Source organism: Pseudorca crassidens, chromosome 2 (assembly GCF_039906515.1).
Source record: "Pseudorca crassidens isolate mPseCra1 chromosome 2, mPseCra1.hap1, whole genome shotgun sequence".
NCBI lineage: Eukaryota > Metazoa > Chordata > Mammalia > Artiodactyla > Delphinidae > Pseudorca > Pseudorca crassidens.
Genome location: NC_090297.1, coordinates 21181271 through 21198836, shown reverse-complemented (window position 1 = coordinate 21198836; position 17566 = coordinate 21181271). Strand labels below are relative to the sequence as shown.

Genomic DNA, 17566 nt, shown 5'->3' with positions numbered 1-17566 from the left:
AGACAGCCCTCAGCACAGCCTCTCCTGCTCAAAACTCTTCAGAAGCTGCCCATCGTCCACGGAATCAAGGCCAAAACGCCACTGCTCTGCATTCCAAGTCCTTCCCAGGCTGGCCCCAGGCTACCTCACAGACTCATCTCCTGCCAGTCCCAGCCCAAACCCTCTGCTCCAGCCAAATGGATTTGTTGTTCTGCAAACAAGCTCTTCAGTCAGCCCCCCACCCCCACGCCTTTGTTCACACCATTTCATCTCCCTGGGAATGTCCTTCCCCCACAGTCCCCTCCTCCTTGCGTCTCCGTCTAAGCCTGCTGACACGGAAAGCCCATTCAGACATCACATCTTCCTGGTGCTTCCCTGATCCCCAGTTAAAGTGACCTAACTTTTCTTGATGCCCACAGCACTTCACCTGATCATTCAAAGACTTACTGCTTCCTGCCTCTTTGGTGATGAAGCATGTCCACATCTTTATCCCCTGTCCAGAGACTGGGCACTCCGGAGCACAAGAACTCAGAGTGACAGAACTTTGTGTCCCTAGTTCCTAGTGCATAGTAGGAATTCAGAGAACATGGTGAGGATACCCATGGATTGGGAAATCATCAGTCTCTCTTAGCAAGAATGCAGGAATGAGGCAGCTCTTAGCCTAGAGCCTGATTGAACACCACTGCATTCTACCCACCTGCTGGGAAAGAGGGGCAACACACCTCAGGATGGCCCCAAAGCTGTTGTCTCCTGGGGTTGGCTGCCATCTGAGCCCTTGGCAAGCTCCTGATGCCTGAGCTAAGGCCCGTGGGGGCAGCATCGTTCCGAACCCCCATCCACCATCCTGCTGACTTGGGTGGGTTTCTTAAGCTTCCCTCTCTGGCCTGACTAGTTGCAGCCAGACGATGGCACACCAGCTGGCCTGTCTGTCTGGGCAGAGCCAAGGGATGCCAGACGGAGCAGAAATGGCTGTGGGCCCAGCTTTATCCATCTCCCATCCTGGCCCTGGCTGGGGGATGGGGTCTGCCTGCCTGCTTGCCTGCTGGTGCTGCAGGCAGAAGGGCCAGGGGCCCTGGTGGTCTCCAAAGATAAAGGGTTCTTCAGGATATGGACCTACTACTCCCTTACCACCAGCCACTACAACTCAGCAAGACCCACAGACAGCTTTGGATGTCTAGGATCTTGTTCGTGTTTGGTCCAAACGGTCTAAGAGCATAGGAAAGCAAGCCCCAAGGTCAAGGAGCTGCAGAATCATTTCAAACAGATACCAACTGAATTCACCAAATGCCTTATTTCCATCTAGCAAGATTCTACTGCTCCTTCAAAGTCCAATTCAAGGCGCAATTCTCCAAGAGTGGGGATTAACCATTCCCCCAATTCCTACTTCCAGTGGTCACAGCACTTCCTAACAAAGCACCATGTTGAAGCTACTTGTGAACATGTTCCACTTAACTGTGAGCTTTCTTGGTGTTTGAGGCTTCCTGATTAATGAGTCAGGCACTTGCCCACCACTAACCTGGAGGTGGGGAGGAGAAGCCTGGGCCTAAGAAGCCCTGAGAGGCGGCAGGATGTCACTGCTACCTTCCATGGATGCCTCAGCAGCTTGTTCCCATCAGGCCCACTCACCACTTGCGCTTCATGTAGGCAGCAGCTCGGTTCCCGTAGAGCATGGCGTTGTGAGGGGCCCTCTGCACGGCCTTGCTGTAAAGCTGGATGGCCTGGGTCCACTGCTGGCAGGCAAAAGCCTCATTGGCTTGCTGTTTCACACGCTCCAGGTATGGGGGCAGCTCTACCTGGGGGCTGTGAGGGAACAGAGCCAAGTCAGGCCAACCAAGGAAGGCCAGAGGAGCCTCTCAGTAAGTCTGTAGCCCTGCCTGAAGGCCACTCAGGTTTTCCCGGTCCCTGGGATCTGCACTGTCATCTAAAAGAGGGTACCACTCCTATCCTTGGCCTGGGTTATTGTGATAGGTAATGGTCACAATTCCAGATGCTCTGAGCCAGTGGCGGGGGGGCGGGGCGGAAACCGGGAGAAATGAAGCTGTCCTGGACAGGTTTAATGGAATTCTTAATCAAACTCCTGGGCATGAAAGTAGCTGACACCTACAGCCTCCATGCTGAGCCGAACCTCGTTACCATCCAAGTGCCTCTCATGGACCTCTCTATAGATGATTGCATTTCTCTCAAGGGCTAGAGGGTCTGGACACCTCTGTATCCAAAGCCCAGCACAGGGCCTGGAAGTGAACAGAGGCCAGAAGATGCTATGAATGGAGAAAATATAATGGGGGGCCCGTCTGTGTGGGACCCCTTTATAGGAGGGAGCCCAGTGCTAAGAGGAGCTAGCCCCTGGGTCCTGGCGCCAGCTACTGGTATCAAGGGACCAGAGCTTCAGATTGAGCATGACTGGAGTCCTACCAGGAAGAAGTGGCACTGGGACCACTAGCCACAGTCCAGAAGCCTCTTTGCCCCAGTCCCCTGACTCTGGGGTGTATGCCTGGGTGGGGGTCAGGAGGAAGGTTTACAGGACATGCCCTCCCTCCAGTCCAGTGGGGTGTAACTGGGGCTGGGAAGGTTGGGAAAGTCAGGCTGGCCTCACCTGACATGTCCTCTACTCTCTGGCAGCCGGAAGCCGTTGCTGTGAAGGTGCAGGCCATTGGACACACCGTTGGACACACCATTGGTGGACATCTTGCCATTCTGAACTTCTGGGAGGGGGTGGGCAGAAAGGAACAGCAACAACTTAGGAGGAGGTTCTCATTTCTCCTCAGCAGCCCTCCAGCTTCCACCACAGGGTCTGATGGTTCCATTGTGGGGCTATCCCCCCAGGGTAGGTCTAGTCCCAGAAAGCAGGCAAGGACATAAAGAAAAGCCTGTGCGCCCTCTGCTGGCTGAAGCGGGACACAACTTCAACTTGGCATTAGCTGGGGGTGGGGATGGAGTGGGGGGTGAGGAGGTGCCTAAAACAACTGTAGGCCCCAGGAAGAAATCAATGAGGAGACTGGTCCAGGACGAGAAGGGAAAGACAATTACTTCAGGCCCTCAAGAGCCAAGCCACGGAAAGAACCTGCTTTTTCGGAGGGAAGTGAAAAGGGCTGTGACGCAAACCCCTTTGACAGACCTCTCTGACCTAATATTACCTTCCTTCTTACTGTACAGGGTTATTTCAGAGAATCTACTCCTTTTGCAGGATCACAGCCAGCACAAGGTAAGTGGCAGGCTTCTCAGCAGAGGCACTGTACACTCATGCTCCCCAGCAGAGATGCCCTAAAGGATACCCGAAGGGAGAACTTACCCCCTGAGGAGTGGCATTTTCTAGGCAAGAGGAAGGTGTACGGCCGCTGCTTGTAAGTCAGGTCAAACAAATAGACCTAGAGTGCAGGGGTCAAGAAAAGAATGGACACTGTGAGGCAAGAATGTGGCTGGACTGTGAGTGAGGCCTGGGTGGCTCCCAGGAACACAGCTGAGTGTTGAGCAGGGAACCATCAAGTGAGGGAGAAGGGGTGTTTCTACGGAGCAAACCTCAGGCAGGAAAATCTCGCCAGTTCCTGGCCCTTAGGGTGGATGGCCTGAAATACTGTCATTACTTCGAATCACATGTTTATTAGGTCGACAAGGTCCTCAGAGGTCTCATGTTATATAGATGGGAAAACTGAAGCCTCAGAGCAGAGAAGCAATTTGCCCAAAGTAACACTGCTAGTTACTTCCCTCAGTAAATATTAGCTATTATTACTTACTATTTATTGAATTCTTACTTTGCTCCAGGACCTCTGCTAAGTGTTTTATATGGCTTTTTTTCATTTCATCCTAGAACTGCCCCCCCCGCCCCACGAAAAGGTACTATTATCATCACCCCCTGAACAGATGAAGAAATGTAGGCTCAGTGTTTAATTAATTTATCCAGGGCCACAAAAGCAGAAGGTGGCACAGTCAGGACCCAAAACCGAGTCTGTCTGGCTCCGAACCACTCTGCTAGACTGCCTCGCCAACTCATCTTTATGCTACCTTTAAGCCAGGTGACAGCTAAGCAACCTGAAGCCAGAGCCCTCTTCTGAACTCAAGGGCTCACCTAGTCTCCATCCCATTTCTCTTGTGTCACACCTTGACTTTAAATGTCATCAACGGTTTCACTTGCCATGTCGCTCCCATCAGCCTAGGATGGATCATATTTCACGTTTGTTTCCCTCGTGTTCATGATAATGCTACCCCCAGAGTAAGTACTCAGTGACTTTGTAGAGTAAATGAATTTTTGCAAGGCTTACTAAATATCCTGACTGAGAGATTGTAAACAGAAGGGTTAGCAACCTGCCGTTATCAAAGAACACTTCCCAAAGCTGGCCCCAAACTGCAGCCTGGCTGCATGCTCTGAGCCCCAGGATTTCCTCCTAGGAAGATAGAAGATGAGGAAACCAAGGTTCAGGAAAATGAAGAGAGTTGTTCAAAGTCACAGTACACAGCTAGTAAACAAAAGGCCAGCATCTGGAGACAAGTCTGTCAGTTCTAAGCCTGACGCCTCTCTGGGAATATTGCAAAGATGCCATGGCACTTCCACATTTCACAGTAACGTCATTTACAATGAGGCTTCTTGTCTGCCTCATGGTAGGGGGTGTGGGGTACACAGCCCTGGCTGCTGGGTACGAGGGTGGGAGGGGGAAGGGCAGGGCCACGTTGGGCAGCCATCCATACCTGCTCTCCTCCCATGTTGACCAGCAGCTCTGTGCCATTGGGGCTGAAGGTCACATAGGTGGCGACCAGCACTCTCAGACGGTTGTTGTAGTCGGGCAGCTTCACTGGCAGGTGACCTGCAGGGAACAGCCCTGTTACCCTAGTGTGAGGCTTCCAATCCCTCCCAATGTTGAGCCCTTACTATATGAACTGGGCCAACTGTGTTATATGCTTTATCTCATTGAGTCATTACAACCCCATTTTACAGAAAAGAAATTAAGACTCCTCAAGGGTAAGTAATTTACCAAAGGTTGTAGGATAGCTGGTCACTGACAGTCATCAAAGCCCAGGTCTGTCTGATTCTAAACCCCTTGCTCTTGGTCACCATGCCATGCCGCCTCCTTGCACTGCCCCACAGACAATCAGCACCCTGCCAAGAGTTTAGGGCCAGAGTTGGGCTGAGCCCTACCTGCTACGTAATACTGGGCTGCACCATCCGGAAGGGGCTTCTGCCGGTCACAGAAGGTGTGCACACCTGCTGAAGGGCTCTGCTTCATGCTCTTTCTGGTGGGAAGGCAAACCATATAGGTTATAAGGCCTAACAGTACTCCTGGCTAGACCATACCACACTTCCTGGAGAAAAACCCAAGTGTATATCCCTGGAGAGATACAGGAGGAGGTACCTTTCTTCCTTATCTCAGCACCCCCAAAGGTCCACCAACTAGACAGCTGTGGACACATATATTACAGTGCTTTATAAGTAGGTCCCACCTACTTGTCTTGGTTCATGGCCACCCTATTACTCCCATTTTACAGATGAGGAAGCTAAAAGCTCAAGGCCCACCCTAAGTCATGCAGTGTGTGCAGAGCAATAGTGGTCACCCAAATCCACAAATGAAAGTAATGCAGGCCAGAAGTTTCTGCACTTGTCCCAGGAGTCCACTGAAAACCCAGGCTGGCGGAGCCGCTCAGGTCTGGGACTTCTGTGGAGATTCTGAGTATATTCTACTTTTGTTTAAAAAAAAAAAAAGAATAAAGTAGAATTATATGTACAAATAAAGGAATTACATGTATAAGATTATAACTCTGTACACACACTCATAGTGAAAGAACAAGCAGAAAATACTATATACAGTGATTTCTTTCAGGTAATGGAGTATGGGTAATTTCTTTAATATACTTTTCATATTTTCCAAAATAAGCATGGATTAAATTTTTTTAAAAAGAATCACAAAATTACAAAAACCCACCTCAGGGCTTCCCTGGTGGCACAGTGGTTAAGAATTTGCCTGCCAATGCAGGGGACATGGGTTGGAGCCCTGGTCCGGGAAGATCCCACATGCCGCGAAGCAACTAAGCCCGTGCGCCACAACTACTGAGCCTGTGCTCTAGAGCCCGCGAGCCGCAACTACTGAGCCCACATGCCACAACTACTGAAGCCCACGCGCCTAGAGCCTGTGCTCCGCAACTAGAGAAGCCACCGCAATAAGCCCGCGTGCCGCAACGAAGAGTAGCCCCCGCTCGTCGCAACTAGAGAAAGCCCACACGCAGCGACGAAGACCCAATGCAGCCACAAGTAAATAAATAAAATAGATACAACATTAAAGAAATAAAAAATGTAAAACAAAAAGCAAAAACAACCCACCTCAAAAAGAAGAGGGCATGGCAATGAGGGAAAGGGGCAGCAGGTTCCGGGTCCCCTTGCCCACGGGAGGCCGCGCTATTCATACCTGTGGTTATGGATCATGCGAATGTCATAGAGCCTCACAAAGGGCCCACTGGCCCCCACTGCCAGGCAGTTGTTGTCCTGGGGGTTGACGGTGAGGCACTTGGCCTCTACCAGCTGGCCACAGTACTCTGTCAGGTCAATCAGCACCTCCGAGTGTTTGCTGTTCTCCCGAAGGTCATACTGGCTGTGAGAGAGGACACAGGGGGTTGGGGGTTGTGTCCATGGGTGGAAGGCAGGGGAGAAGCCAAGGCCCAAATGCAAAGGAATTGGGAGTGGCTTTGAACCTGTTTGTAAATAACGTCAAAAACTACTCCCATTTCTTGAGTGCCCACTGTGTGCCAGGCACCTGTAGTAGGCTTCACACACATTCTGTTTTATTCTAACATAACTCTTTAAGGTAGATACTACTAACCCCCTTTTTTTTTTTAACAGATATCAATATTATTGTTACTAAGTACTATTACTACTGACTACTAACACTTAGTGAGAAATTGCTTTGTGTCCAGTATTGTTCCCAAGTGTTATACATGTATTATCTAATTAAATTCTCACACCATCCCTAGGTACCACTAGAAGTTCAAAGAAGCTAAATAACTTGCCTGGACGACACTGCAGTAAGTGCAGCACTGAGATAGTGCAGAGCTGGAAAGACTGCATTTTAACCCCTCTGCTCTGATCCTTGATTAAGAATAATTCTATTCTTAACCTAGTTTCTTGCAGGAGATGAAAGTATAGAGGTGACAGAAAAGAAAATCTGGAGATCATCTAAGAGCTACCTAGAAACACCAACTGCCAGGACAAGCCCAAGTCCCATCCGGGTGGTAAAGTCAGGCCAAAACATCCACCCAGCGTCAGCACACTCCTACTGGGGAACTGCTTTGATGCTGGGACACAGGCACATCCAGAGAATGGCGAGGGCATCATTCATGTGCTCACCCACCTCCGCCTAAACATCTCCAATAATTTCTTCATTGTTCACTTATCTTTCTAAGCCATCCTCACCAGACTGCTCTTCCTAAAATATTGTTTTTGTTGCATCACTTTCTTGCTCAAAAAATTGCAGAGATTCCTCAATACTTTTAGCATGAGTTTACTCTTTGTTTACTTCTATCAAACTACTCAGTCTGGTTTTCAAGACATGATTTCACATACCTCTCCAACCTTGCTCCTCAGTTTTCTAAGTGTGGGTCAGTTACAGCCTCAGAACTGTGTCCTGTATGTGGCACGTTTACCCATGCCTTCACAAACTCTGCTCAAGCTGGGGAGTCCACTCTGCTTTTCCTTGCCCATCCAAATCCTGTCTATTCTGGAAGGCCAGCTTGTGTTCACCTTCTGCTAGGACTCCTCCCCTGACTGTGCCTGCCCCTAAGTGCTTAGGCTCCTGCCCCATGCCCTAGGTTCTTAGCCTCTACCTGCTGCCCTGGCACAGTCTAGTCAGTCAGGGTCAACCAGCGCAACAGAGAGTTGGACCCGCCACCGACCAAATGCATTGTGTCTGCTAAGTACTGTGGCTAAAGTTTTACGGGCACTATCTCAATTTTAATGCTCAGGCCAACAAAAGAGATATTATGATAATTCCCATTTTATAGATGAGGAAACTGAGGTCCGGGGGGTGAAGTGATTTGCCCCAGACACTGAATGACAGAGGGAGGACTTGACTTGATCTGTCTGAGTTCTAGTTCATGTATGACTTAGACACCCCTCTTCCTCTGTAACAGGGAAGAGGGCACAAAGTCCCATAGCATCTCAAGGAAGGATATTAAAGCAGATTGTGGAGATAAGGAAAAAGTTCTAAGGTTATATGTGAAGAAAGGAGCTAAAGAAAGGCAATGAGACCATTTTAAGAAGAAGGGAAGTAGAGGCAAAGGTGTGACGATATAGGCCAGTGAAAAGGGGGAGAGTCCACTTAACCATTTCTGGCTGGCTATGCCCCTCCCAGGAATATGCCCATTGAGCGACTGACTGTTCAAGGGAAATGTATCAAGTGCCTCTATGTGCCAGGTATTGTGCTGGGCTCTAGGAACACAACCAAGGACAAGAAAGACATGGACAAGATGGACAAGACAGACAAAATGCTGAGGGAGTTTACTACTCAGTGAGGGACACAGACAAAAAAGTAAACCATCAAGTAAATAAAATAAAAGAACTATAGAGGGTGATTAGAGTTATAGAGGATACAATTAGGGCACGGAGACAAAGAACAATGGTGGGGGATCTATTTTAGATAGGATGGTCAGAGAAGGTGCTTCTCGGGAGGTGACCCTTAAGCTGTCTCCTTAGGGTAAGAAAGAGTTGAGAAAGAGCTGGGACTGAGAAAACCAGTTAGAGGGAACAGCAAGTATGAAGGCCCAGAGGAGGCAGACGGTGCATCTGAGATGGTGAGAAAGCCAGTGGGCTTGAATGTTGCTCAGGAGAGGGTAAGAAGTGGGGAAGGTGAAGAATAGGGTAAGTAAATCAGTGGAGTTTGTTCACTGCTAACTGTGCTGGGCAGACAAATGAGTCTGGAACTCTGTTGGAGGGAAGGAGCCAGGCCTGTGGAAGGAAGCAGTAGGGCAGATAGGATGGGGGAACCGACATGGAGTGGGAGCCGGGGAGGCACAGGCCCCACTCCCTGCCTCAGGCCCTCACCGGATAAGCCCATCCTCAGCAGCGCTCCAGAATGTGTTGGGCCACATGGGCGCCGTGGCGATGCGTTTCACCCGGTTTGTGTGGTCTCCAAACATGTGGATCGTCTCCTTTACTGTCAGGTCGTGGACATGCACCTTGGAGTCAGCTGCCCCTGTGATCAAGATGCGGTCCCCAGCGTGAGGCAGGAACTGCTTGGGAGAGATTGAAGAAGAGGTTGGCAGGTGGTGGGGCTAGGCCACGGAAGGAGACCAGCCTGGATGTTAGCACCTTTTTTTCCCTCTCCACATCAGATAAGAAAACGAGCCCATCCAAGACAATCCGCCAAGAAAACTTTGGATCTCGAGCATCAGCCTGTAGGCCCAAAGGTCAAAATCAGGATGTACACCTTTATTTCGCCAGAGCGGTCCTGACCTAGGCCAAGCTGGCCTACCTAAGGAACCCTCTTCCTCTGATTCTTCCCCAGGTAAGAGCTGAATGGATGATAATCATAGCTGTTACCACTTACTAAGCATTTACCATGTGCTAGACATCGAGCAGGTAATTTATCTTGTTAATACTTACAATAACCCCATTAAAAATTAAGGTTCGGTACTAGCATTCAGGAGGACTGTCAATTCAAACTCAAGTCTGTCTGACTCCTATATGCCTCATGATGGCTACTTAATAACCTGGGGGTTAAGAAATAAATTAGTCTTGAAATGAAAAGGACTTTCAGTGTTATAAGGGAGTGGGTGTTTTAAATTGGTTCAAATATTTCTGGAGAACAATCTGGCAATAGGTAAGAAACATAAAAACTATTTCTATCTTTTGACCTAAAACTTCCACTTCTGAGAAATAATTCTAAAAGAAAAAAGGGGCCTATGCAGAAATGCTCCAAGTAGCGCTCCTTATAATGGCAAGTGCTGGAAATGGCTCGGAAGTCAGAACTTGGGGAAGGGCTGAGCATCAGAAGAATACATCTTTATGTGGCCATTATTCAAAAGGACAACCCCATCATTCTGGTGAAGTTGAGAACAAAATATTCCAGATCACATATGGCAAGGTCAAAATAGCCACAAACATAACTTTGATTAATAATTTTTAAAACGTATACAGTTCTATCACCTAGTGTTGAGGAAGAAAAATATTCGGGTGTGGTGTTAGTTGAGTTATTCTCTTCTTTCTTAAGTTTGAAAGATTGAATTATCTTTTTTTCTTAGTTGAAAAGTTTCTCCCAGCCCACAGCAAGGCTGAGTGGGTGCTGGGGTCTGGGGGGTGGGGGAGAGGGTGTTGACATTTTCCTGCATTTAGGTAGCTGAAGCCCCACTTGACTTTAACAATTCACTCTTTCCGCATGCACTTCTCTAATAGCTCACCAGCATAAGGGCTAGATGACACAGATGGAATCTGATCATTTTTAGGGACAACTAGTAGTCTTTAATCCTGGCTGGAGACAACATACACCCCACGCGCAATAGAAATAAACAGGAGAACCCTTGGGAAGAGCTTGTGGCCACTGCCATACTCGTTCCACACTATAGATGCCACCAGGGGGAGCTCGTCGGTTAAATAAATAGATCTGTGGTGTTTTATTACCAGAAGAGAGAGGAACCCTTTTCTATACCTTTTTATAACAGAAGAGAAGGCTGAGAGTCTGTGAATATAAGTGCCTTGCCCAAGGTCTTACTATTAGGGAGTATCAAGGTCATTGTCCAATTCTGGTCTCTGAACTCAACATTTTGTTTTCTATGATGCCAAACTGATAGCTTAGGTCCCTTCCCCAGATCTGACCCCACAGATTTAAACTGGACCTAACACTTTTCAGGGGAGGAAAGCAGTCTCTGTTCATCATGCAAGAGGTGAATCAGCATTGTTCTGTCTCTCAAATCACAGAAATTCATCTAGGATTGGTCCCTGGAACAGGAGATGAGAATCAGAGCTTAGGAAAGAAGCTCTGATGAGTGAAATAAGTTGGTTTTGAGCTCTTGAATCTTCTTCTTCAGGTATCTTGTAATTCATCTTGATATTAATTAGGAAAACATTTCTTAGATTAGTGAGGCTTTCCAAAGGACAGCCTCACTCTCACATACATCCATTACAGAATTTCAGAGCTGGAAAGACTTAAAGGTCATTTCCTTCAGCCTTCAACCTAGCAGATGGAAGTGCCCAGTGAGGAATACCTCAGTGCTAGGACATTTACTACATCCTCAGAAGGCCCATTTTACCTTTTTCAAATATCTCTAAGCATTAGACAATCCTTTCCTTCATCAGGCCTACACTGGCTTCTGAAAACTTAAGTCACTATTCCTAGGTCTGTTTTCTGGGACCGAGAGGCACAAGTTTCATGTCACTTCCACGTAACAGGTCTTCAGAGGTCTGAAGTCCTTTAAGTCCCCTGCCTCCCCTCTTCTCAGCTCAACTCCCCTAGACCAACAATCAGAGACTCATTTCCTATGAAAAGTAGAACAGCTAAAAATCACCTGTGACAGGTGCTTTTTAAATCAATCATCTCATTGAACTGTAACATCAGCGCTGTGGATTGCTACTTCCTTTTTTAGTTAAATTATTTATTTACTCATTTATTCATTAACGTGGGGGATTTTCCTTAGCTACTTCCTTTTTACAGATGGGTAAACAGGCCCAGAGGGGTCAGGTGATTTTCCCAGTTCACACAGCTTCCAAGGAGCAGATGAGGGAGTCAAACACAGGTCTGCCTGCTACTGAAGTTCATGCTCAGAACCATACCTCCCATCATCACCACTCACATAAGTATAAATTTATTTGGAGCTGGCCTCTTGGCTCTAAGAGAAGAAGCAGAGCATGGAAAAGAGACGGAATTTCAGGAATCACCAGCAGATGCTCAGATCACAAAGATGTCTGTGACCCCAGGGTATACGTGGGACACACACATGCAAACACAACCACGTGCACAGCCCAGTCACACTGTCCACTTGCTTTGTGGCTTATCCTGCTCACCTTGACAGAAAAGATATTTGCAGTGTGTCCTGTGTGCATGGAAAGCAGCTTCTTGTGGTGCAGCGGGTCCCACACAATCGTGTGCTGGTCATCAGAACCAGAGGCCAGCAAGCTGCAAGTAGAGAGAAAGAACAGTTCTGACCTCTCCTCAAGTTCCTGCCCCCACTTCCTCTATCCCATGTTTCCCAGTTGATAAGGACTTAGGCTACACAGAACTTGAAGAACAGTAGATGTCACAGAATATAAGGTTATCTTGTAAACAGTGATTGATTCTCTTCTATTTTGTCCTGAGAATTTCTCATCATTCCTTAAATACAATAGCTTATCAAAAAAACAGGGTTTGGAAGGTCATTCAACTTTCCATCTATCTGGAATTCATTGTTTAACTGTGTATTGATAACGATGAACTAAACTTAAGTACATAGCACAGAGCAGCAGTCTCCACTCTTGGGTCCACTCTTTTCCTTAGATCTACAAAGAGGAAGGAAAGTCCCTTTCTCCCAACCTCCCCATACCATTCTCCAGCACCCCCTAGGTGTCAGAGCTCATACTTACTCTCCTTTCTCATTCCACTCCAGACAGTTGACACATCCTGAGTGACCCTGGGGGAGCAAATTGAGAGGGACAAGAAGAGAGTCAATTAGAGGTTCTCCTGGATCACTCAACATCAAGAAGTGGAAGTGAACAGGTAAAACAGCCTTTCTGTCATCAGTGTTTTCCAGGCGTATGTGAGTGACCAGGATTGAATTAAACTGCCTGGCATTTTACAATATATAAAGTACCTTCATATTCATGATCTCACTTGATACTGAACCCCTCTGAGCCATAAAGGGCAGATTTCATTGATCTTATTTTGCAGAAAAGTAAACTGAAGTTCAGATAATAGTAGTAGAAGTTATATCCAAACAAATTTCTGCTCCTACCACTAGAGGGGACATGTCAACAGTCCCTTCAAGGGACACCCCCTCAGCCACAGAAAATCTGGCAGAGGGCATCTGACTGAAAGGCAGCCGATTAGCTAGAAGGCTGATCTTCCATTCATTTGGCACATATTTAATTCATCGAGCACTTACTGCATGCCAGGTACTGTTCAGATGCTGGGGGCAGAGCAGTATACAAAATAAATCTTGTATTTAGATCTTCTGCAGCTTACTTCCAAGTAGGTGGAGCCTGGTATAGTGAGGTAAATTAAGCTTGGGGATTTGAATTGAGAGACATGGAGAAGTGAGGCAGTTAATGACAGATGCTGAAGTTGAAAGCATGTGCGGAGAGAAGTCATGGCAAAGCTAGAAATAAGAGGAAACAGAATCCATGGAAAGCAGAAGGTATGAAGTGGCAGAAACTAGTCTTACATGGGAGAAGGAGAGAACAAGTCACTTCCATTCCTACACTCTGTTCTTTCTTTCCTTCACCCTCCCTCATTCCTAATGGCACCTTGATTTTCATTTCATTATCTGCCCAGCCCAAATCAGACCATGTGTAAGTTCACTGTCCTTTCCACAGTGATAGGTTCAGGAACTTAGATCTAAGCCAAATTGGACACGGCATTCACTTGGACACAGGTATTGGCTCAGAAATGAGCCTGTGACCCCAATCGGATGCAAGGGGACCAGTTGCTGGGAGTGTGTGGAAAAGGAGTTTTCTCATTTTCAGGAGAGAGTCTATGAAAGGGATGCCTTTCTTCCTCTGGATGCTGGGTGTCCTAATGTGACTCCGGGACTTGGGACCACGAGGGTAGCCAGCCTGAGAGTGAAATAAACAGAGAGAGGAAAGCCCAGCCAAGGGAATCACAGAAAAATGGAGCCAAAGTGACCAGAGTAACCAACCCTGATGCCTACCCTACTCCTGGGCTTCCAGTCATTATTGTTTAAGGTCACTTGAGTTGGGCTGTTACCTGTGGCCCAGAGCAACCTGATTAACTCATTCTTCAGGTCACAGTTTATCAGCACTTCCCTCAAGATGCCTTTCCCACCCTGTAAATCTGGGAAGGAGGCACATCCTTCCTGTGGGCTCCTACTGCCACACTGTATTATGGCTCTGTGTTGACATGGTTATTTTGCTTCACCACACTGAGCTGCAGGGAAGTGGCCTCTGTGTACTGTGTTCACTATATCCTCTAGGCCAGGTACAGTGCCTGGCACATATCTGCTGCATAATGAACAAGTGAGTCCAGGGGGACTAGTGGGAAGAATCAAGAGACATGAACAAATCTAATTCCCTGACTCTCTAGGCACAAGGGGCTTTTCCTCTGCCTTCTCCTTCCTTCTTACCCATTGTCCCAAAAAGATTCTCATTTGAGTTGATCCTCATTTCTTTCTGGGTTCTGCACTTAAATACATTATTGACACATTCATTCTGTTCAAACTCGCCAGACCACTTACTGACCTGAGGCTTCTCACTTTCCCACAGCACTTGGTGGACACCCCACACATGACTCTCTTCACTCTTTCTGGATCAGAATCATTTCTGGCCTCACCCCTCTCATTTTCCTACCAGGCTTTAAATTACTTGTGCCCAGGGCTCAGTCTTCAGTTTGCAACTTCCCAGAGTACCGAGGGCCTTGAACGAGTGCCACTTACTGAAGGTTTACAAAGAGCGAGGCACAGTACCTTGCACTTGGGGTAGGGAGAACAACGGCCCCCCTACAAACGTCCATGTCCTGATCCTCTGGAACCCATGAATATGTTATGGTAGGTGGCAAAAGGGACTTTGCAGATATGATTAAGGTTAAAATCCTCGAGGTGGGAAATTAGCCTAGATTATCCAGGTGAGCCCAATATAATCACACGAGTCCTTAAAATCAGTGAACGTTGGGACTTCCCTGGCACCCCAGTGGTTAAGACTTCGCCTTCCAATGCAGGGGGTGCAGGTTTGATCCTCGGTCAGGGAGCTAAGATCCCACATACCTCGGGGCCAAAAAACCAAAACATAAAACAGAAGCAATATTGTAACAAATTCAATAAAGACTTTAAAAATGGTCCACATCAAAAAAAAAAAAAAAATCAGTGAACCTCTCCTGGCTGCAGAGAGTAGAGAGATGTAGGTGTGAAAGGGACTTGACCTGCTATTGCCGGTTCTGAAGATGGAAGAAGGGGGTCACGAGCAAAGAAATACAGCAATCTCTAGAAAGCGGGAATTGCAAGAAAACGGATTCTACTCTATAGCCTCCAGAAGGAGAATAGCCCTGTCAAGGGTTTAGCCTGGTGAGACCCACGGCAGACTTCCAACCTACAGAACTGTAAGATAATAAATTTGTGTTGTTTTAAGCCACTAAGTTTGTGGTAATTTGTTGTGGTAGCAATAGAAAACTAATACAGCATTCTACATCCATTATCTTAAGAAACAGGTATCAATTCACAGAAAGATAGACAAGATCAAAAGGCAGAGGGCTATGTACCAGATGAAGGAACAAGATAAAACCCCAGAAAAACAACTAAATGAAGTGGAGATAGGCAACCTTCCAGAAAAAGAATTCAGAATAATGATAGTGAAGATGATCCAGGACCTCGGAAAAAGAATGGAGGCAAAGATCGAGAAGATGCAAGAAATGTTCAACAAAGATCCAGAAGAATTAAAGAACAAACAAACAGAGATGAACAATACAATAATTGAAATGAAAAACACACTAGAAGGAATCAATACCAGAATAACTGAGGCAGAAGAACAGATAAGTGACCTGGAAGACAGAATGGTGGAATTCACTGCTGTGGAACAGAATAAAGAAAAAAGAATGAAAAGAAATGAAGACAGCCTAAGAAACCTCTGGGACAACATTAAATGCAACAACATTCGCATTATAGGGGTCTCAGAGGGAGAAGAGAGAGAGAAAGGACCATAGAAAATATTGGAAGAGATTATAATCGAAAACTTCCCTAACATAGGAAAGGAAATAGCCACGCAAGTCCAGGAAGCGCAGAGTCCCAGGCAGGATAAACCCAAGGAGACACATAGTAATCAAATTGGCAAAAATTAAAGACAAAGAAAAATTATTGAAAGCAGCAAGGGAAAAAACAACTCCCCTAGGAGTTCCCAAGGGAACTCCCATAAGGTTAACAGCTGATTTCTCAGCAGAAACTCTACAAGCCAGAAGGGAGTGGCATGATATACTTAAAGTGATGAAAGGGAAGAACCTACAACCAAGATTACTCTACCCAGCAAGGATCTCATTCAGATTCGATGGAGAAATCAAATGCTTTACAGACAAGCAAAAGTTAAGAGAATTCAGCACCACCAAACCAGCTCCACAACAAATGCTAAAGGAACTTCTCTAAGTGGGAAACATGAGAGAAGAAAAGGACCTACAAAAACAAACCCAAAACAATTAAGAAAATGATAATAGGAACATACATATTGATAATTACCTTAAACATGAATGGATTAAATGCTCCAACCAAAAGATACAGGCTTGCTGAATGGATACAAAAACAAGACCCATATATGTGCTGTCTATAAGAGACCCACTTCAGACCTAGGCACACATACAGACTGAAAGTGAGGGGATGGAAAAAGATAGTCCATGCAAATGGAAATCAAAAGAAAGCTGGAGTAGCAATACTCATATCAGATAAAATAGACTTTAAAATAAAGAATGTTACAAGAGACAAGGAAGAACAGTACACAATGATCAAGGGATCAATCCAAGAAGAAGATATAATAATTATAAATATATATGCACCCAACATAGGAGCACCTCAATACATAAGGTAACTGCTAATAGCTATAAAAGAGGAAATTGGGGCTTCCCTGGTGGCTCAGTGGTTGAGAGTCCGCCTGCCGATGTGGGAGATGCGGGTTCGTGCCCCAGTGCCCCAGTCTGGATCCCACATGCCGCGGAGCGGCTGTGCCCGTGAGCCATGGTCGCTGGGCCTGCGCGTCTGGAGCCTGTGCTCCACAACAGGAGAGGCCACAGCAGTGAGAGTCCCGCATACCGCAAAAAAAAAAAAAGAGGAAATCGACAGTAACACAATAATAGTGGGGGACTTTAACATCTCACTTACACCAATGGACAGATCATCCAGACAGAAAATTAATAAGGAAACGCAAGCTTTAAATGACACAATAGACCAGATAGATTTAATTGATATTTATAGAACATTCCATCCAAAAACAGATTACACTTTCTTCTCAAGTGCGCACGGAACATTCTCCAGGAGAGATCACATCTTGAGTCACAAATCAAGCCTCAGTAAATTTAAGAAAATTGAAATCATATCAAGCATCTTTTCTGACCACAATGCTATGAGATTAGAAATCAATTTCAGGGAAAAAAAATGTAAAAAACACAAACACATGGAGGCTAAACAATATATTACTAAATAACCAAGAGATCACTGAAGAAATCAAAGAGGAAATCAGAAAATAGCTGGAGACAAATGACAATGAAAACAGGACAATCCAAAACCTATGGGATATGGCAAAAGCAGTTCTAAGAGGGAAGTTTATAGCTATACAAGCCTACCTCAAGAAACAAGAAAAATCTCAAATAAACAATCTAACCTTACACCTAAAGGAACTAGAGAAAGAAGAACAAACAAAACCCAAAGTTAGCAGAAGGAAAGAAATTATCAAGATCAGAGCAGAAATAAATGAACTAGAAAGAATAGCAAAGATCAATAA

General features: G+C 46.3%; 1 protein-coding gene across 5 annotated transcripts in view; it reads right to left on the bottom strand.

Moving 5' to 3' along the window:
* Window positions 1-17566, bottom strand: part of WDTC1 (WD and tetratricopeptide repeats 1) — a 72129-nt gene that overhangs the window by 7866 nt on the left and 46697 nt on the right. For 2 of the 5 annotated variants that reach the window (XM_067724985.1, XM_067724984.1), the window contains exons 4-12: window positions 12506-12552; window positions 11951-12062; window positions 8996-9186; window positions 6369-6551; window positions 5108-5202; window positions 4660-4775; window positions 3269-3344; window positions 2573-2681; window positions 1606-1779 (exon numbers count right to left, since the gene is read on the bottom strand). In XM_067724985.1, coding sequence (XP_067581086.1) covers window positions 1606-1779; window positions 2573-2681; window positions 3269-3344; window positions 4660-4775; window positions 5108-5202; window positions 6369-6551; window positions 8996-9186; window positions 11951-12062; window positions 12506-12552 — 1103 coding nt within the window. The remainder of the gene's footprint in view (window positions 1-1605; window positions 1780-2572; window positions 2682-3268; window positions 3345-4659; window positions 4776-5107; window positions 5203-6368; window positions 6552-8995; window positions 9187-11950; window positions 12063-12505; window positions 12553-17566) is intronic. The other 3 variants (XM_067724987.1, XM_067724988.1, XM_067724986.1) reach the window with 3 other exon arrangements.